General features: G+C 31.4%; 1 protein-coding gene across 1 annotated transcript in view; it reads right to left on the minus strand.

The window, feature by feature from the left end:
* Positions 1-3564: 3564 nt before the first annotated feature.
* The window catches only part of LOC127737467 (protein IWS1 homolog A-like), a 30609-nt gene continuing 10499 nt past the window's right edge, over positions 3565-23674 (minus strand). Inside the window, exons 9-16 of the mRNA XM_052248179.1 lie at positions 21136-21218; positions 19551-19602; positions 17980-18057; positions 17197-17314; positions 14745-14853; positions 11100-11156; positions 10435-10552; positions 3565-8714 (exon numbers count right to left, since the gene is read on the minus strand). Coding sequence (XP_052104139.1) covers positions 8589-8714; positions 10435-10552; positions 11100-11156; positions 14745-14853; positions 17197-17314; positions 17980-18057; positions 19551-19602; positions 21136-21218 — 741 coding nt within the window. The 3' untranslated portion in view covers positions 3565-8588. The remainder of the gene's footprint in view (positions 8715-10434; positions 10553-11099; positions 11157-14744; positions 14854-17196; positions 17315-17979; positions 18058-19550; positions 19603-21135; positions 21219-23674) is intronic.

Genomic DNA, 23674 nt, shown 5'->3' on the forward strand with positions numbered 1-23674 from the left:
AACTATCTTATTGATCGAGGTAAATTGGACAGCGTTGAATACCCAAAAATCTACTTAAAGTATCCTCGTAGCTGTCTAAATAGTATTTTTGTTCTTTAAATATAAGGTGTTTATTGCAACGTATGAATATCTTTATTTCTTGCATTTTAACCATACGTTGATACTTTTTTCATCGTCGAGATGCTGTCGTTGACAATATCTCGCAGGCTCTTTTATTCGTATAAACATCATTACACATCTTTACATTATTAATCGACACCATTTTGCATTCATTTTATAACAGCATGCTGCCTTTTCATAGGGAAATTTATACAGCAGCTTCTACATATGTCTATTTTATTTATCCAGTCTGACTTTCTATATTTAAAAATGAATTTGCATCACTTCATAAATCAGATACGCAGACATCAATTTTCTAAAGATTTACTTTCTAAAATGTATGCTGTGTCCACTTACACTTCGACAGAGGATACATGCTTGTAATCTGGCCTTTCACACGACAAATGTGCGTAACGGACTTTCAAAAATCCTTTAGTCAAACTTACCTTAATTGGAACAAGAATGGCTAATGTCATTCAACCAACAATATGAAATCGTTCTCTTAACGAGAAAAACAAACTCTTTTATTTTTTTAACACACTACACAATTAAATATTAAAATCGACAGACAATATGTTTAACTCTGCCATACTATTCATGTGCTTGTCCCAAGGAAGTCAGGAGCGCAATAACCTGAACATTTTTGAAGCCAGTTATGTTAAAATACGTAGCCACATTAGGGGATAAATCAGCGTAAAACCTAAAACGAATAGCCAAATTCATCTAAGGTCAACTTTGCCTGAGGGAAATGTAACCTATGTTTCTTAACAATTTCTTAATTCATCAACGGGAAAGTTTAGAAATGTCCCAAAATATAGAAAGATACTGCTGAATAGTCATATTTTGGATATAAAAAGTACTACAGTAAAACCAGAAGCAGCTACATATTTAGACAGACAAGAGTGAAGAAAATCATCTACTACCATTCCTTCTTCCCGAGAACATGACAATGCAACCGATAACCAGAATCTGTAGTGAAAATCGAATCATTTGGAGACTTTAGGACCAGAGAGATCACCATCCCCTCGACCCAGCAACATTCTAACTTAACATCATTGATGTTAGTGTATATTCGATACAGTTTTGGATTTTTACTTTTGGCCAAATGAATCGCCTCTTGTCTGCTTAAGATGAGCCCGAGTCAATTAAACTCAGAAAGAGTCCGCCTCGTAATTGGGAAGAAGAAGGACATTATAATTTGAACAAACACTTTTTGTGAATTTATTATTACTTTCTGGGGGTTTTTTTTTTCATTTCCATCTCACTTTCAAATGACCTACTAAAATACATGATATAAGAGAGCTGATCATGATACTTGTTACAGTTTATAGCTTTATATTTCAGGGGAGTCCGATGTGATTATCATTAGTGTGGTAGTGATAGTGATAGTTCTCATAGGATCGTGGTTTATCGTGTTTATTATCTGTAAGGACAGAAAGTAAGTTCACTTGGCTTTGGACAAAAAATCTGCATTTGTACAAGAAATTTAATATTCTACAATATTTGTTTATCATACATATCAATTTGCCCACAAATAATATCACGTTATTTACATAATAATCACATAATCAATAATTATTAAAGATACCAGGCTTAAAAATTTACACAGTAATAGTACTTTGCATTTAATCAAAAGTAAAGTATTCGAGTTATATTTAACATAGCTGTTAGTCGGACCGCAGCATTTATAAGTCAGTCAATTTAAATATAACAAATAAGTATTGTTCAGTCAAAATCAACATTTAATTAAAACGAAAACATACGTATCGAACCAGTATTCTTGGTCGAATAGAACACAAAGAAGCTTTATTAGAGGCAGCAGAAGTTAACAGATGTTTCATCAATCAATTCAGGAAATACATATCAAGGTAATAAACAAAAACTGAGAATCCAGGTTACTCTAAGAATATATGAATAAAAAATCTAAGGAAAACGCATGAAATCAAAAGAAATAAGATGTGTGTCACAAAGTCAATCATCTGCTGTGCATGCATCCCTCGTCATGTGAATAAAAACTCTGTTAAAAAATGTCTTCATAGGGAAGAGGACACAATTTTACAGATCAGACCACTATTCTGGTGTCTTAATCTTAAGGTGTAAAGTTCTGAGACCAAAAAAACATGTCTGCTATGAGTTAAGACACAGATAATTTGTTTTGGTAAATAAATTTGTGATAATGAACATTAAACTTGTGTAGTCCTTCTTCTTAATTTCATAACTCTAATATTTTGTGTCCCTGTCAAATGAGTATTCGCAATAAATATCGCAACAGCTTGAAATTGTTTTCGTTTTTACTTTCAGATGTTGTGATGTCTCCAACAGATGTTTTGTTGTCTCAAACAGATATTGTGTTGTCTCCAACAGATGTAGTGTTTGTTGTGTTTTCTCCAACAGATGTTGTGTTGTCTCCAAAAGATGTTCTGTTGTCTCCAACAGATGTTCAGATATAACTGTCTTTACAAAAAAAGATCCAGTGAAATGACTAAATGCTTATGTTTACATTTTCATGTATCTAACAATACTATTCAAATTATGGCTTGCAATGTTTATAGCTTGAAGGTGTATTTCTTACTTAGATTATTATCATTAATTAGCAGATATTAAAGATTCTGATATCTAGGACAACTATAATGTCTCCAATGAACAGATAAAAAGGCATTTCCATACAAGATAGTGTTATATCTGTCCAAATAAGTGTATTAGTGTTTAGTTTGGGTAATCTTATATTTTGTGCTATTCTTCTCAGACTGAATGTTATTGTACCTTTTTTTTGAAGATTTTTTTAATAAAACTTGAATCATAAAAGCCTTTGTAATACCATATTTTCCTTATGTTGAATATATATATAACAACTGATGCAGATATGGTCAAATGTAATTTAGAACAAAATTGTCATTGCAATATAGGCTTATAAAATAGACATGTAACTGTCAGTAATTGCAAGTACTCTCAGATCTGTTCTTAAGTGTCTTTTTTGTTGTGAGGATGTATAAGTACCCTGCCACGTCCGGTCTGTGTTTTTGTTTGATGTTTTTCTGCTTTGTATCGATCTGATGAGTTAAGCCCTTTTCAAATAAGTTTATTCTTATGTTGTACTGTTACACCACTGTCCCAGGTTAGGGGGAAGGTTTGGCACAAACAAACTAGTTTAACCCCACCACATTCTGTATGTGCCTGTCCCAAGTCAGGAGCTTGTAATTCAGTGGTTGTCGTTTGTTGCTGTACATCATACCTTTTTTTTGTTCGTTGTTTTGTACATAAATCAGGCCGTTAGATTTCTTGTTTTCTTGTTTTACATTGTTTTACTTGCATAGATGACTATGCGGTATCGTTTTTGCTCATTGTTAAAGACCGTACGGTGACCTATAATTGTAAACTTCTATGTCATATGGTCTTTGGTTGAGAGTTGTCTCATTGGCAATCATACAACATCTTCTTATTTTTATATTATAAAAGAGACATGTTTATTTAAATGTTTTATGTACATAAACATTCAACAAATCCAATCATTCATTCGTCTTTTACAAAAACAAACAACAATAATGAAATAATGATTAAATACAAATGAACTGCACCTTTAAAGATCTAATCAGGACACTATAATAAAGATTTCAATGTGGAATTGTCTTTATATTTACATACAAGTCAACACTACTTTAGATCTTTCTCATAAAGGACATGGTATGATAACACCACTTTTTTGCCCCCTGACTTCCAATGTAAAAAAAAACATTATAAAAATAGCACATAACATACTACAGGCATTCTTAAGACATTAGTTTGTCAATCTTCAGTAACTATATTTTTAATTTTGTCTTTCATATTTGCATTTAGGCTCCAAACTTCTTGAATTTAGTGTAAAACTGGAAAAGCTGTCAAAATAGCCACATTAATATTTTGATATGAACTTAAGCTTTACCCAAAAAGATATTCTACTACAAGATGTATTTTACAAAGATAGTAATGTGTGTAAAATATCTTTTTGTGTAATGCCTTGACTCATATCTACTTTGACCAATTACTATGTGTAAAATGGCCATTTTAGGTCAAATATAACAATTACTACATATTTATGACATCATAGTGACATTGTAAGTGGCCTTTCTGCACTGAAGTGTCCAGGTTAAACAAACCTGTTCATTTCTCAACAAGAGTGCACACGCTGAAATGTCTCGCCTTCTTTACTAATCATTGATATTATGTTGATAGTCCTAAATATAAAGCTTTATTACAACTGTCACATAAACTTAACATTAACCAAGTAAACTAAACATTGACCAATGAACCATGAAAATGAGGTCAAGGTCAGATGAACCATGCTAGGCAGGCATGTACAGCTAACAATTCTTCCATACAACAAATATAGTTGACCTATTGCTTATAGTTTAAGAAAAACAGACCAAAACACAAAAACTTAACACTGAGCAATGAACCTTGAAAATGAGGTCAAGGTCAAATAAAACCTGCGTGACTGCCAAATAGATCATAAAATATTTCCATACACCAAATATAGTTGAACTATTGCATATAGTATTAGAAAAAAAGACCAAAACTCAAAAAACTTAACTTTGACCACTGAACCATGAAAATGAGGTCATGGTCAGATGACACCTGCCTGCTAGACATGTACACCTTACAATCATTCCATACACCAAATATAGTAGACCTATGGCATACAGTATAAGAAAAACAGACCAAAACACAAAAACTTAACTATAACCACTGAACCATGAAAATGAGGTCAAGGTCAGATGACACCTGCCAGTTGGACATGTACACCTTACAGTCCTTCCATACACCGAATATACAAGACCTATCGCTTATAGTATCTGAGATATGGACTTGACCACCAAAACTTAACCTTGTTCACTGATCCATGAAATGAGGTTGAGGTCAAGTGAAAACTGTCTGACGGGCATGAGGACCTTGCAAGGTACGCACATACCAAATATAGTTGAACTATTGCATATAGTATTAGAAAAAAAGACCAAAACTCAAAAACTTAACTTTGACCACTGAACCATGAAAATGAGGTCAAGGTCAGATGACACCTGCCCGCTAGACATGTACACCTTACAATCATTCCATACACCAAATAAAGTAGACCTATGGCATACAGTATAAGAAAAACAGACCAAAACACAAAAACTTAACTATAACCACTGAACCATGAAAATGAGGTCAAGGTCAGATGACACCTGCCAGTTGGACATGTACACCTTACAGTCCTTCCATACACCGAATATACAAGACCTATTGCTTATAGTATCTGAGATATGGACTTGACCACCAAAACTTAACCTTGTTCACTGATCCATGAAATGAGGTTGAGGTCAAGTGAAAACTGTCTGACGGGCATGAGGACCTTGCAAGGTACGCACATACCAAATATAGTTATCCTATTACTTATAATAAGAGAGAATCTAACATTACAAAAAATCTGAACTTTTTTTTCAAGTAGTCACTGAACCATGAAAATGAGGCCAAGGACATTGGACATGTGACTGACGGAAACTTCGTAACATGAGGCATCCATATACAAAGTATGAAGCATCCAGACCTTCCACCTTCTAAAATATAAAGCTTTTAAGAAGTTAGCTAACGCCGCCGCCGCCGCCGCCGCCGCCGCCGGATCACTATCCCTATGTCGAGCTTTCTGCGACAAAAGTCGCAGGCTCGACAATAAAAATCAACGTAGTTTTTTAAGGCTTCAAAAATTTTACAAATTTTGCAATTCAGGGGCCAAATAACAGCCTTATCATACTTCTCCTTTACAATGACCACCAAATCATTATAGATTTTAGGGATTATATAACTTAATTCACATGTGTAATCCACTGGCATAACACCCAGAAAGACCTTTAAAGCTGTACAACTATTTTGGGCTACCATAATAAAATATATTCTAAATCAGGCATTCATTATCCTCAGTTACACAGAAAAAAACTGCACTGCTTTTCACAGTGCCACTCTCATTCACCATATTCACAATATAAATCAAATCATTATAGATTATAGATGGTAAAATTATAATTCTAAAATTTGTTGACAAATGGTTTAGAGGAGATATATCCCGATAAAAGAGGAAAGATTTGCATTTCTTTATTTTTAGAAATATATATTATATGTAGGACTTGCCATGGTACGCAGAACCCCAATGGTCATGTTGAAGTGTGATTGTTTGATGATGAAGTGCATTTTTAATCATGTTGAAGTGTGATGGTGGTATTGTGATCTTGTAGATAGCTACACTGAAGTGCACTATTGGTAACGCTGAAGTGTGATGGACTACAGAACCTATATTTTCAATGATTTTCATGTTCTTGTTTGGTAAATGCCGATTTTCAGGTTTTTAGTATATCTTTGAGAGATGGCAGCAAAATTAAACAGTACATTTTCTCATTTAGTATGAAACTTAGGACAAACATAATATGAAATATATTCTATTATTTCAAATGTTGCAAACACCGTTTAAAAGAATGTACCTTAATGGTTTGGAAGGTTTAGATGAAACTATAATATTAACAGGGTACTTACAAATGTTATTCAAACAGTATACAAATGTCACATAATCCTAAATTTGTTTATTGCAGGATGTAAATTCTTTTACTGATTCTGATCTTGCAACCACACACAAAGATTTTATCGAAAACCAAAATGCCATAAATGTTTTCTGGACAATAATGAATGCAAATTTATATACTAACTAGATAGTAAATTTATAACTAGAAATCATGCGTCATATAGACAATGGCACATCAGTGGAAGGACCATCATACTTCAAAGCAGACCATGGCACTTCAGTGTCCCCATCACACCTCCCAGTCCTACATATATGAAATATGTAATTTTGCTTTTAATTCAATTTGAAAAGAAAGATATAGTGTTTCTTGCATAAGGGACAATATTCACATGAAATATTGGGGAATAATTATTATATAGATAAAACAGCATTGTATTGCTGTTCTTCATCTAAATGTTAAGGAAGGTTACTGCAATAAAATAAGTACTTCTTTGATTATACAAATTTAGACCACTCTCATTTTCAACTCAAGCAAAAGTCTTTGATATTCAATTTACTGCTGAATAATCTAACCTGTGACTTTGTATATAGTCTAATTTTCATTGTACAAAAGTCACAAAAGATTCTAATTTTAATCACTACTTGACATACTTTCAAAGCAAAAATGAAACATTTTTAAATTGTCAAGTCTCAGCAATAAGTCAAAATACAGTTATTCCTGAAAATGAAATGTTATTTCCAACAACCATCAGGTAAATCATTTTAAAAAGTCCCAAATCTAAAGAAATCATTACTTTAATGATGCCCATTTTCAAATCATTTTGCAATTCCTGATCATTATTTTTTCTCAACAAATTGTGGACAAAAATGTATCATTTTACATCAAGTTCAATCATATACACACAAGTTCTATAAAATTACAAATTTCAAAGCACTGTCAATGCTGAGAGCCAGCCAATCTGATTTGATGAAAAGCAGCATATCCATACATGCATATCATTACATTAAATAATATCTGAACAAATGTTTTAACTAAAGCAGTTGTTGAAGTCTCTTTTTTTAAGTATTTAAATGAATATATATGGGACATTGTTTAAAGGTCTCCTACTTAGCAAATTGTATTCTAACAGAATTTTGTTATTTACATAAAAGCATTACTAAGTCAAGAAAACTTGTAAATGTCATCTGTTTATAATTTTGGGTAACTGAGATTGAATTGTCTCCCTTTGTTATTTGGAAAATAACTCTTAAATCAACTTTCATATCAATACTTATACTGTATATTCAATTACTTCCACCAGAATTTAATACTGATAAAAATACTATTATAACTTCTTATCAACTGTTCAAAAATAAACTCTTAACTTTTTATTTCAAATCATAAAGAGTGTTTTTGACTAGCATTGGAGCTATAAGCAAGTGTTTAGGCACCAATCAAGTGACATCTCCTTTAGTGATTGATGGGCATGAATTTTCTTTCTGATGATTTTTTTTTAAACTTTCTCAATAAAAAAAAAATATTTTGTTCAATAATATACAGAAAAAGATTGTTTTTCAAAAGTCAATGTTGCTTTTTTACAAAAAATTTTAAAAGGAAAGAAGTAATTTTTTCCATTTTCTTACTAAGACAAACTATTTTTTTCACAAAATTAAGAATAAAAAAATGTTAAACTTGTTTTTAAAGAAACATGCCCTCAAAAAGTTAAATGGGTGTTGCCTAAATAAAACTGAAAAAATCAGCTACACTTTAGCTTTAAATTTTCAGCCAATCATTTATACATCTATGGTCTGATTATATGACTTTAAACAGATTGGTTGGCTCAAATATATTTATTCCAGAATTGTGTGAATGGTTTTACCGATTCAAACATTATTTGTTCCAATAAAAACTGTTACTGAAGAGACCTCCCAGTTGATTGGCCAGCACAATCTATTGACAATCTGTAATGTTCTTCCATTGGTTGTATCACAGAGCCATATTCCTGCCTTCTACACTGATACCTACTGCTCTCTGAGCTTTTCCATGTTTCTTTTTATCGGCAAATGCACGGACATGTTTTTCATACCTGGAAATATCCTTTTTACCTCTGGACTGAAAATATAAGAATAATTACACCTCAAATATTTTTATTTTTACTTTCATTGCTATGATGTGTATGTTGTATGTTGTTGATTAGTTATCATTCTTGTGGTATACATGAACCACAAAATGATGTTTTAAACAAAATACACTTACATGTAATACAACTTTTCTTATAGACTTGCAGGCTTTTAATTTGATATGCTAGACACCTGTTTCTTCTAAATAGGATTCAGAAGTGGTGCCCTAAATAATGGTTCCTTATGTTATTTCAAATACAAAGTTGATTAGCATTTAAAACGAAAATAATGAAAAGTTGTGCCATAAACATGAAAATCAAGTATCCAAGAAAATATCAAATTTCCTTAATCCCTGAAAATCATTACAGAATAAAATAAAGAATACACAGTATTTTACAAGAACAGATAATCTGAAGTCTGCTATCCATATTCATAATGATACTTAACAGTGTACTATGTATGAATTCTGCTCAATGTTCAGAATGGACATCTTCAGATGTTGATCTAATAACTTTCAAATTTTATGTGCCTGTTTTGAGTTCTAATTCCTATATATGATGATGACCTCTTGTTATAAAATCGATTAAAATAGCATATTTGGGTACTGACATGACATACAAAATTTGCCATTGCATTGCCTCTATATGACAAGTAGATATTGCACAAAAAACCTATGAAACAAATTTGAAAAAAGTTAAAAAGTCTAGTCAATAAAATTAACTGATTCCAAAAATGTAAATGCCCTTTAATGGACAATTATACTAGTTCACAGAATATTTAGTAGTCACAGTCAAAAGTTGATGATCAGATGACTAGTGGATTATCATCTTTTATTATCTAGTTAGTATTTAATACAAGTAAATTGTATTGTAATACAATAAATGGTAATCGTGCAGTATCAGCATTCCCTATTATATCTGTCACGATTTCAAAGGTTTTATCAAACCTCTAATTTGTATTGTATAATGTCACATGAAAAACATCTACTTGAGGTAAACAATAAAGTGTATATGATATGGCTTTTTCAACCCTCATCCAATATAATCCCTCTAGCAGAGCCCTTGAGATTAATATATATATATATCATACAATAATTTCCTGATATATTAGATTCAATTAGTTCACTAATTCTCACAAAAAGGCTATTGATAGCTCCAACTTTTAGCTGTTATAAACATTTTCATCAAAGTGCTAGCCTCAAACATTTGACTGATAAAAATCGAAATTTCTCATATGCGCTCATGTTATATCAGTCTTAATGTCGGTGCCATGTGTGTGAATTTTTCATTAGACCTAAAAAATATGATGGACAAACATGTATTTTGGACTGACAATGTTCAAATACTTTTAGTCGAAATGTCCCATAAGACAAAATTCTTTTCAAGAACTTTGAATGAAGAAAATGAGTTTTTAAACCTTGTTTTGGAGAGAGGCTATGTTATCTTACTGACACTATAGTGACACCACTTGGTACATTTGTTACAATGAATATATACCCGAAATGCTTGCTTGCTCTTATTTGCACCAAGAGCTTTAGTGAAAATTATTGAAAAGTTATCATGAGTTGAAGGATTGATAGTGGATAAAAAATGATGACCAACCATGTTATAGCTGGACTATATGATCCAGTGCCTGGAGTAAGACTTTTGGTTAAATTGCCATAGAGTAATCTTTTTACTACTAAATGGAATGAACATAATTAAATAGGGTACCTTCTGTTGTTCCATTTCATATTCTGAGGTCCATTTTGGTCTTACAACATAATCTTTATTAGATGGCATGGGCACTCTTGCTCTCATTACAAAACCTTTTTCACCAGGCCTTACAGATCTATAATACACAAGGTATAAAATTGATAGTAATAACTTGATGTAGTATCTAAAATCTTTTTGGAAGAAGAAGCAGGACTAAACTTTATACAGCAAATCTCCATGCCAAAACATATTAATCTGCTATAAATATCATATGTAACAAAGTAAGTATTATTCATGTAAACAAAATTGTGAAAGTCTGTTGCCAAAATCAAATATTTACCTTAAATATGTTAAAACCATACTTAACATTTATATGAAGAAAACATATATATGATAACACATAAAAAGTTAATAGTGTTCACTTCATTTATTGACATATAGTAGTTTACATGTTTTATTCATAATTTAAAACATTTTTATTTTTAATTCATTTCTTCTTTCTTATTAGTCTTAATATACATTGTCCATTTGCAAAAATAAGTTTAGGAATCCAAAATTATTGAAGGCTTGCTATAACAGTAATTTTCAAAGGTAGTACATTGACCTGTGTACTTTCCTTGTTCAATGATCTTTTTGGTGGATAATTGATTCATTGGCAATACACATATTCTGTATATACTTACTGGTCTTCTCCAGCTAATACTTTATCTATATCTCTCCTTGGTGTCATTCCTTCAGCACTACAAACACAATTAGTTGAAAGCATTAATTTGTGTATTTTTTAAGAAAAAGTACAAGCTTTTTACAACAGTCATAAATTCTAGAGTAGCTTTTTACTTTAATTTTAATTGGCTTTCACTTCTTAACACCATTAGTCTACATAAACTGTAGATTTACTGTATGGCCTCGTAATATATGTATTGTGAAAGACAAATTTATAATGAATACTTCTGAGTTAAACATAGAATCAATGTGGAAATCATTTAATCTACAACATACAAGTCCATGCAATTACTTAAACCTGTATGTATTACCTTTTCATCTTTTGAATGGCATAATCAATTTAAAACTGATAACTTCTTCAAAATTTTTAAGTCCAAAGGGTAAAATAGACTAGAAGATGACCAAAATACAACTGAAACATGATCCATATCTTCTCCTGATCTATTTATAGCAGGCCAATATAACTCTGTCCTTAAAACAAAACTGTAAGCTCATATATATAGAGTAGACAGACAAATGTGGACAGACGCACAGATTGCAAAAAAACAATGCAACCTTCCATCTTAGGCTAAGCATAAAAATCATCAGCTTTATATCATAACAAAACCTTCACTTAAATTTTAACTATCATTGATATAATTATTTACTATGAAGTTGACATTTCAAAACATCTGAAGTAAACTTTTGTGAGTTAGAATAACAAAGTACAAATCTCTAGTCCACTTTGCTGGTATTGGACTTAATAGTTCATGTTAGTATTATGTCAACATATGTTGATAATTTGCTGATAATCATTTGATCATCTGTTAACACAATGGTTCATACAATGACAGACAGACAGACAGACAGAATATTTTATTATAGTGTCACATACCAATACAGAACAATATCATACATCATAATATAATTATAAAAATACAAATAAAAATTTCTATTGAAGTTAAAATATCGGTATCCAGCCACAACTGACTTATGAGACACTTTCGCTTAAAGACTTATTCTAACATTCATTAAAAATGAATAAATAAAACTTTTACAATAAAAGAACATATTATACACAATATTTTCTGCGATTAAACATAAAATATAAAGATTTTGCTAAAAAGGGTTGTATAGTCATGTGACATCAGAAAAAAAAGATACAATAACCTCTGATATGTACAAAAATAAAGCAGGATCAATAAAAGTTGTTGATACTGTGAAGCCAACATGACTACAGCAAGATTCTGACCACTTTAACCTGAGAAATTCTTACCATATATGATTTATATCCAAACAAATAAATTCAATAATAATAAAATTTAATTACATAAAGTAACAACGAAATCAATAATAAAACAACCCAAAAATATACAAATATCCCATGTCTTATACCTTTTATCACGTTCAGCTCTGTAAAACATTAAACCACAGAAGAAACACAAATATTACAATTTTTTTTTTTTACATCATAACAAACTTAGTTTAAAATATGAATGCATTTAGTCGATTGTAAATGATAATTTTACAGTTTGATATTTTTCATATTTTATACAAGAAGTATACTGCATAAATAGGATGAAAAGTTGTTTTATGTCTAGCTGCTGAATATATTTTACATGCATATTAAGGACTTGAAATGTTGATCTGATTAGGTTGATTGATTACTGTAAATTCAGATATTATTGCACATATTTATTAATGCTATTTTTCAAGAATGGACAAAAATGCCAGATTAATTATTGTGATTTCTGAAAAATCTGCATACATATATATCTATCAAATATCAGAATGTGAGTTCTTATTATTGCCATACTTACCCATTCACATAAATAAAAACATTGCAATAATTTCTGAATTTACAGTATTTGGTGTTAAAAGCCACTCTCTGCACTATTGGCTATTTTGTGATTGACTTCAATTTCAGACTTTGGTTTATCGCAGTGTGGGATCCAACTGATAACCTCCAAACCTAAATGGGAGAAAATTTCAGGGCAGATAGACCTTGACCAAATGAACATATTTAATCCATGTCAGATTTGCTCTAAAAGCTTTAGTTTCAGACAGGGCTTCCAAAATTATTTTTAGCCAGCCGGACATTTTATATATTATCCCGATTTTAATCCCTTAAGACTAAATAAAGAAAAGGCAATTATGGTAATCATTCAGTTGCCGAGTTGGCCATCCCAATGATTGACATTAAAAAAAACAATATTAAACTTTCTTTGATTCAAATTCGAAGTTCTGACGTAAACTGTTAAATTGGCAGTGCATCATTCAAAGTGTGCAACATCACCGTACTTATATCTGCCTTAGACTTTTTATTTGTGCAAAATAACGTTGTCAAAAACTTTACTTTCGTTTTAAAACTACCGGATGTTATCTTGATAATGGTAAAACATGGACCAGAGACGGATACGTAAATTCCGTGTACGCTTGCAAAGCATGAATGAGTGTATAAGTAGCTCATTCTACGTTATTTCTTCAAGAAAATATTCGAAATAAACGTGAGATAAAGGTATCAATGACAATTTAAGCATTTTTTGAAGAAATCAGGATGCATAATTAAATTTCACACCTGCGCACATGCGCACACGTGTACTAGTTCAAACAGAGACATGTCTCTGGTTCAAACAACGTGGTTATGACGATTTTTCATTTTCACCTTTAATTTTTTCATCAAATCATATTTGTAAATGTATTTCTGATAATTTAAATCTTTTTAACTAAATTAATTAGATGCAAACCGGTGAAATGTAAGAAAATAACTTTGAATAGACCGATCAATGTCCGGTTCAAAATAGTTTACCTGTCACCTGAACAGGTCAATTTCAGCTGTTCGAAAACTAATTAGCCTTGATTAAAATGAGAAGGTATTAAAGTAGGGATTGTTTTGATAGTACTTAATGATTATGTCACTTTTATGACCGGAAATGTGTGGCTGTTAAAGGCAAAAGTAAAAAGATCGCGAATTATGTTAAAAATTATTGTGACCGTCTCTAAAAAAGCCTTGAAAACTAAAAAGTAGATGACCGTTTCGTGCTTTGCCCAGCCGGACTTTTACCGGACATTATACAAATGTCCGGAATATATGACCGTTTTGGAAGCCTTGGTTTCAGAGATATGTCAAAAACTGCACTTTACCCCTATGTTCTATTTTTAGTCGTGGTGGCCATCTTGGTTGATGGGCGGGGTCATCGGATAATTTTTAAAACTAGATACCCTAAGGATGATTTAGGCAGAGTTTGGTTTTATTTGGCCCAGTAGTTTCAGAGAAGATTATTGTAAAAGTTAACGGACGACGATGGACACCAAGTGATGAGAAAAGCTCACTTGGCCCTTTTGGGCCAGGTGAGCTAAAAATGACTTGAATGTTTGTGTCAACAATTTTCATAAATATATTGTAAGTTTCTAAGTAACACTGACTATTTGACTCACATGAATGTTTAGGACAAATTTAAGAATATTACTTTTACAAATCATAACTTATTTAAGATTTATCTCCCTTGACCAATGCTTATGTTACCTTAAAAATTGTAATCTTCTCTGGAAACTATTTCTGAAAGAAAAAGGTTTATTCATGTGGGTAATTTCTTTAATACAGAATAAGACATATCAAATTATACCTTATTCTTCTTCTCTTTGGTAAATGAGCATAGTCTCTTTCTTCTCTTTCCTCTTTAGACATTGATTTATGATTAGCTGTTAAACTAAAAATTGGACGGGACCATTCATCTGAAAAAGATAGAAAAAGTCTTTTTATCTCTAAGTATCAAATACAAAAATAAATCTTATTTTGATCAAACTTCTCTAAGATATTTTTTTTCTGCAGAATAATTGATTGATATGCTGTAGCTAGATACCCCCTGTTGTCTCTAACTGAAAAAATATTTAATTCACCATTCAATGCACCATGCACCATTCCTTCATATGTAATTATTCAATATTGCTAAAGAAGTGTCATATCGTCATATATTTTGGAATCGAGAGAGGAAAAAACATTGTCATCTGCACAGTCTGATCAAATTTTCTATAACATATAAAGATGAGTAAAGAGAGTCTGTGCAATTGACAGAAAGATCTGTTTGTCTCTATGCAATTTCAATTAGATAATTTATTTGATTCATACAAGCCTTGAGCAGTTGTTTTACTCCTGCAAAATTGACTAATTACTCATTAGGGTAACTTTTAATCATTAATACATTATGTCTGAAAGGTCACAACAAGAATTCATGCCTTGTTGTGCTTAGCATATAATTTCTCTTCTCTAATGTAGTACTGGTGAAAAATTAAAGTGCATTCAACATAATGAAAAATTCAAAGTATCAGCAAACAGGATGTAGGTGTCTAACAGATCTTATAAGTGTTCACATGCTACAACTTGTCACTGTCAAGCTGCTGACTAATTATAAATTAATTCTGTTCAGTATTAGCTTGACAATAATTTGTTCAACCAATATAACTAGAGGCTCAAAGGAGTCTGTGTCTCTCACCTGATATTTTTGTTTACAATTGATGCATGAAATAATGCAACTGTTCTACTTTTGCTTTAGTTTTAGAGATATAAGCAAAAAACTGCATTTTACCCCTATGTTCTATTTTTAGCCATGGCGGCCCACTTGGTTGGCAGGCTGGGTCATCGGACACATTTTTTAAACCAGATACCCTAATGATGATTGTGGATAAGTTTGATTGAATTTGTCTCATCAGTTTCAGAGGAGAAGATTTTTTTAAAAGATTACAAAAATTCACGAAAAATTGTTAAAAATTGACTTTAAAGGGCAACAACTCCTTAAGGGGTCAATTGACAATTTTGGTCATGTTGACTTATTAGTAGATCTTACTTTGCTGAACATCATTGCTGTTTACAGTTTATCTCTATCTATAATAATATTCAAGATAATAACCAAAAACTGCGAAATTTTCTTAAAATTACCAATTCAGGGGCAGCAACCCAACAATGGGTTGTCTGATTTGTCTGAAAATTTCAGGGCAGATAGATCTTGACCTGATGAACAATTTTACCCCCTAGTCAGATTTACTATAAATGCTTTGCTTTCAGAGATATAAGCCAAATCTACATTTTACCCCTATGTTCTATTTTTAGCAATGGCAGCCATCTTGGTTGGTGGGCCGGGTCATCGGACACATTCTTTAAACTTAATACCCCAATGATGATTGTGGCCAAGTTTGGTTAACTTTGGCTCAGTAGTTAAAGAGGAGAAGATTTTTGTAAATGTTAACGACGGATGACGGACAACAGTCTTGAATATGATACTAATAAGTTTACCACATCTTTCTCTGTTTTCCTCCGTCTCTCTCTCTCTCTCTGGTGTTTATATAAAGATATCAGTCTTGAATCTGATACTTACTAATAAGTTTACCACATCTTTCTCTGTTTTCCTCCGTCTCTCTCTCTCTCTGGTGTTTATATAAAGATATCAGTCTTGAATATGATACTTACTAATAAGTTTACCACATCTTTCTCTGTTTTCCTCCGTCTCTCTCTCTCTCTGGTGTTTATATAAAGATATCAGTCTTGAATATGATACTTACTCATAAGTTTACCACATCTTTCTCTGTTTTCCTCCGTCTCTCTCTCTCTCTGGTGTTTATATAAAGATATCAGTCTTGAATATGATACTTACTAATAAGTTAGCCACATCTTTCTCTGTTTTCCTCTCTCTCAGGGGTTTTTATAAAGATATCAGTCTTGAATACGATACTTACTCATAAGTTTACCACATTTTTCTCTGTTTTCCTTCGTCTCTCTCTGGTGTTTATATAAAGATATCAGTCTCGAATATGATACTTACTAATAAGTTAACCACATCTTTCTCTGTTTTCCTCCCTCTCTCTCTCGGGTGTTTATATAAAGATATCAGTCTTGAATATGATACTTACTAATAAGTTTACCACATCTTTCTCGGATTTCCTTCGTCTCTCTCAGGTGTTTATGAAGATACCAGTCTTGAATATGATACTTACTAATAAGTTAGCCACATCTTTCTCTGTTTTCCTCCCTCTCTCTCTCTCTGGTGTTTTTATAAAGATATCAGTCTTGAATATGATACTTACTAATAAGTTTACCACATCTTTCTCTGTTTTCCTTCGTCTCTCTCGGGTGTTTATATAAATACATCACAGCTTTACCAATACCACTACTTTTTAATGAATCTTGATTGATAATTGGAAACTACAAAAGTCAGATACATGCGTTTTCAGCAGTTACAATCTTGAGCACATTATTTGAAATACACAAATTTACAGAAATTAGAAGAACACAAATTTGTGTAATTTCATTGATTAAGTAAAACTGACAAGACATGACAATCCCCAATTTGTCCTTCACTGGTTCCAAAATCTCTCAAATATAATTACCATAATGTATGAAACCAGATCAACACAGTGTATTAAAAAGTAAGTTATTAATAAAGGAGGTACAATCTTCAATCTGGCCTTGTAGTTTCAGAGGAGAAAAGATAAGAAAATTCACAAGAACCAAGAGCTGGCCTCTTTTGACTGTTTTTCATATCTTTCATTTTTCCTGCAGACTTTTGTTCAGTTTTGGCATTGAAAAATATGAAATGTTAACACACAACAATTATAAAGTCATGGCCAAAACTCATACTGACCATAATGGCAAGTATGAGCTAAAAATAATTAACAATGGAAAAAGACAAACACAACATAAATATAAGTCCATCTTGCTCTTTGAACCACTTCAGTTCAAATCATGTTATGCAGCAGTAACCAGCTTAGATGTCACATTGTGTTAAAATCAGTTTGTATATGGTAAAGGATGTTGGTTATTTTAGTCTTAATAATATTTTAGCATTATAAATTAAAACAAATACTAACCTCTTGCAAAACTTTCAGAAAGTTTTCTCTGATCTGTAAATGTGGTAAACTTTTGTCTGGTAAAGGAGCTAACCATTCCTGAAATAAAAAGAAAATGTTCTATTGGTGATAAAACAGTGTAAATATATGTGCATATGTATAATGGAAAAAGTAGGCATATATGCATGATATGGTCCTGGATGTTCACCAAAACAGGAACTGTGTCACTTGCATACCTCAATGCAATTAAAGGTCTGATAAAATTTAGAAAAATTACAAAATGAAAATTTGCTATGCTCTTTCTTTCTACAGGTATGAATCGCCGTTCTATATTTGCACACTCCTACATAGTAGGATGAACAAAAAATTTTAAATCATAAGGAAGATGTATCTGTATACTAAATTTTTTGAGTTATTGGAATACTCATAAAATATAAATGTTCAATAAATATGATAATTGCCTTCCATATTTAAACATATCTGGAGAGCAGATGTATAATGTAAACATATCTGGAGAGCAGATGTATAATGTAAACATATCTGGAGAACAGATGTATAATATAAACATATCTGGAGAGCAGATGTATATAAATATAAACATATCTGGAGAGCAGATGTATAATATAAACATATCTGGAGAGCAGATGTATATAAATATAAACATATCTGGAGAGCAGATGTATAATATAAACATATCTGGAGAGCAGATGTATAATATAAACATATCTGTAGAGCAGATGTATAATATAAACACATCTGGAGAGCAGATGTATAATATAAACACATCTGGAGAGCAGATGTATAATATAAACACATCTGGTGAGCAGATGTGTAATATAAACATATCTGTTGAGCAGATGTATAATATAAACATATCTGGAGAGCAGATGTATAATATAAACACATCTGGTGAGCAGATGTGTAATATAAACATATCTGTTGAGCAGATGTATAATATAAACATATCTGGAGAGCAGATGTATATAAATATAAACATATCTGGAGAGCAGATGTATAATATAAACATATCTGGAGAGCAGATGTATATAAATATAAACATATCTGGAGAGCAGATGTGTAATATAAACATATCTGTAGAGCAGATGTATAATATAAACATATCTGTTGAGCAGATGTATAATATAAACATATCTGGAGAGCAGATGTATATAAATATAAACATATCTGGAGAGCAGATGTATAATATAAACATATCTGGAGAGCAGATGTATATAAATATAAACATATCTGGAGAGCAGATGTGTAATATAAACATATCTGTAGAGCAGATGTATAATATAAACACATCTGGAGAGCAGATGTATAATATAAACACATCTGGTGAGCAGATGTGTAATATAAACATATCTGGAGAGCAGATGTATAATATAAACATATCTGGAGAGCAAATGTATAATATAAACATATCTGGAGAGCAGATGTGTAATATAAACATATCTGGAGAGCAGATGTATATAAATATAAACATATCTGGAGAGCAGATGTATAATATAAACATATCTGTAGAGCAGATGTGTAATATAAACATATCTGGAGAGCAGATGTGTAATATAAATAAACAGAAGTCTTACTGTCATAGCATTGAGAATTCCTTGATCCAGAAAAGCTTCTTGTAAATCTGCCCTGTAAAATGAAATAATTTCCTATCAGATAAACATATCCACAAGTTAAACAAGATAATGTAATGTTTTCATACATAAAATTCAAAATACACTGGTGTCAAATAGCAAAATATTTTTATATTGCATACCTTACTTTCTCATAGATTACAGAAAAACATTTTATCATTCTGAGTATCTTTTCTCTATTTTTGTGCCGGAACTAACTTATAAGAGATGTTCACAAAGCAGGAGATTAAAAAAAAATAAATAAAATAAATAAATAAAATAAAAAATGGAATGCTCCTGACAAATCTAGAAAATATCACATCTATGAAAGTAATAAGGTAATCCATTAGTGATTCCATGTCCAACTTTAACATGTAAACTATGCAAAAGTTTCTAAGTCAATCAACCATGACTGAGGGGGTAATTATATAAGGACATATACTCTCCATGGAAATGAGATATGTGTATATATATAGATTCTACCACTGCATCGAGTGTGATATGATATTTATCAACTCGAGACAGTTAAATTTTCAAATTTAAAACGCGAGGCTCGCCGAGCGTTTTAAATATTTAAAATTTAACTGCAGAGAGTGGATAAATATCGTATTGCATGAGATTTGGTGGTGGAATCTGTTTCTCTAATGATTTTCAAACAATACGCAGGCAAATTTATTCCTTCTTTTCGACTGATCTGCAAAAAGATGTGTTCTTTCTATGTGACGTCATCAGGCATGGTCGCCTTTTTTCATGCCGTCACAATAGGAAATTCAGAGGAAAGCAAGAAAATTCGACGTCATAATCAGATTTTAACCAATGAAGAACTGAGATCAAACGAACCACACGTTGATTAAATTTTTTTTATACAATGGGTGCAGAAAGGGATTAATTGACGAAGAATTAGAGAAATGCTAATACAACTGCAATTTGTGAGGCAATTTACAGTTTCAGTTATGTGACTTTAATATTTGTACATCTTGCCTTTGACAATTATTATGTTGTTTAAAATTTCATTTTATCTTTATACAAGTTTTCAGGATAATAGACAACAATGCCAAAATCAGTAAAACATTGTCATTCATTGAATTGTCAATGACGCTTATAAAAGGTCAATATGTAGTTTCAGTCATATTGACATTTTGAAAATCTTGTACTGTATGTCATATTTACTGTTTCTGTCTTTCTATTATAGTTAATAGGCAAACATTGTCATTTTGGAGAAATAACTTATGTAACTGTTTTTGAGAAGATCTTATCATGCTTATACGTATTGATTATCATTTTACTGTCCATCTTTTAAACCTTTCAAGATAATGACCACAAAAATGAAACCTAATCAAACATTGTCATATTTATATCAATATACTTTGTCTCTCAAAGATTAATCTGCAAACCAATTTAAATTACTATGCAGAGAACTAACTGTGATCATACACAAGAAAGTAGACATGGATGACAAGCATACTCCATTAGTCCACTAACTGAAGTTAATGTGAAGTTATTAATCATTATAAGGATCAGTACACGGTACAAATGTAGATATACATACTTGCGTAACTGTGAAGTAACAGAGAGAAGATATTTTAACTTTTTGATTGCAGGTTTCTTTGCTCTGTTCAATTCCCTGTCACCCTACAAACAAAAATGTTAATCAAGATTTGTAAAAATTGTCAAACTTCTACCTACAATTCCCAAACAGACATGTTGATAAAGAATAGTAAAAACCATTAAACTTCTCCCTACAGTTGAAAAACAAACATGTTGATAAAGAATTAGTTTAAACATATTTCATTGTTAAGAAACTAAACAAATGGATGAGACACAAGTTTTACATTTTAGTAATGTCTTCTCCAAAAAACAATTCTCCCTACAATTCACAAATGTTCATGCTGGTCAAGATTTGTAAAAACTGTCAAACTTCTCCCTTTTTAGTTTCCTATGTTAAAATGTATCCTTTTTCCAAAATTTCACCTCTAAGCATATTAGATAGGTAAATACAGAACTGTGTTTTGAGGTGAGATGATATACTCTATGACCTGCGTTTCAGCTTTGAATCAAATGATCATTTTAGTATTTTTAGTTTATACTGGAATTTTACAAAGTAATCACTTTCAATGATAAAACCTCTGCATCATTCAAAAGCAACTTAAGTCTTTAACTTTTAATTCAATTCAATTTACCTTTTAAAATTCAATTAGTTTAGCATTTCACCATAAAATAATCATTGATTTCAACATAATATCTGAGACCTTTCCAACATGTGCCAAGATTTTTTTTATTTTATTGTAAACATATTAAAATCATTTAGATATGAAAAGGATTGAGCCATAGTCACAGCCTATAAAAGCTTTCTCCACGTTACATGTACAAGGTATAAATTATATATCAACAACTATATTTAAACTAGACAAAGTGATGCCCCCGCACTCCACTCTGAAGTAACTTTTTTTATAACAAAGTCAATGTAGGACTTTCTTTGAGATATTATTGTGTCTGGGAGACACAAATAATGCCCCCGCAGATGCAAAGTGTTATTTTAAAATACACAAAAATGAGCATGGAAGCACATAAGTCTATGGTTCACTGTAGGAGGAGTTATCTGGAAACGATATGCACCTCTTATGCAAGTATATACTCCTAAAATGACAAAGTTCAACTATCTCCCAAAAGGGCAAATATTAATAAAATTCAAAACCCTACCCACATGCACACCTTCAATATATGTACAAACAGCCATCAAAGTGAAAACTTCCTAGCATTCAAACTGTAGGAGGAGTTATCTGGAATAGCTATGCACCTCTTATGCAAGTATATACTCCAAAAATGACAAAGTTCAACTATCTCTCAAAAGAGCAAATATTAATAAAAATCAAAATCCTGACCACATGCACACCTTCAATATATGTACAAACAGCCAGCAAAGTAAAAACTTCCTAGCGTTCAAACTGTAGGAGGAGCTATCTGGAATAGCTACGCACCTCTTATGCCAGTATATACTACAAAGATGACAAATTTCAACTATCTCCCAAAAGAGCAAATATCAATAAAAAATAAAAACCCTGACCACATGCACACCTTCAATATATGTACAAACAGCCAGCAAAGTGAAAACTTCCTAGCATTCAAATGTAGGAGTTATCAGGAATAGCTATATACCTATAATGGGATTGACAGACAGACAGAAGGACGGAAAGACGGACTGACGGACAGGGGTAAAACAATATGCCCCAAACTTTCAGTTGCAGGGGCATAAAAAGTAGAACTACATTGGATAAATGCTACTTATGAGCACACACAAACATATACATATTTACAGTGTTAATTACAAATGTATATTATAATCGAGTGTGTAGACAATTAATCATCAGTTATCCAAGTACCTTGAGACATGTTTATATCAACCCTATTTATAAGTCATTAGAAATATATATAAAGAATAAGGTTTGGAAGAGTCACTAAGCATACTTAGTGGGATAAATAAAAAAAATGTTGGAAAAAAAGAAAGAAAAAACAATGTAAAAAGATGTTTTTGTTCAAACAAATTAATTAAGATCTGTCTTACATCATTGTACTCATGGCAAGTAAAGAAGAAATGCTGTTTATCCTCAACAAAGTCATTGCAGTTTGAACAAAAAGTGTTCTCTGATAAAAATTGATTAAACAAATAAGATTTTTGGCTGCTAGCATTATTTCTAAATTGACAATTACTGATATTATATTTTCTTATCCCATAATTAAAAGGTTTAAATATTTCATCAGTCCTTTTAAAATTTGTCTAGTCTACTTTTAAATATAAAAAAAACTTGGGGATTCTGTGCCAAGATTCTGTTATATCATCTACAGACACTAAAACCACATTAATATAGGATGACATCAAAATATTTCTTGTGTATTCAGATATCCTTTGTCAGCTTTTGTTAAATATTTCATTTTAAAGCTTTCAGGTAAAAAAAAATATAAATTTAACAATAAAAAATTTCATCTATTTGGTTTTGAAACTTCTTGTTCAAAACATATCAGGGAAAAATAAAACAAATGGGGAATGTGTCCCATGGACACAGATGATGCCCCTGTTTGCATATAACGTT

The sequence above is a fragment of the Mytilus californianus genome, unplaced genomic scaffold, assembly GCF_021869535.1.
Source record: "Mytilus californianus isolate M0D057914Y unplaced genomic scaffold, xbMytCali1.0.p SCAF_4, whole genome shotgun sequence".
NCBI lineage: Eukaryota > Metazoa > Mollusca > Bivalvia > Mytilida > Mytilidae > Mytilus > Mytilus californianus.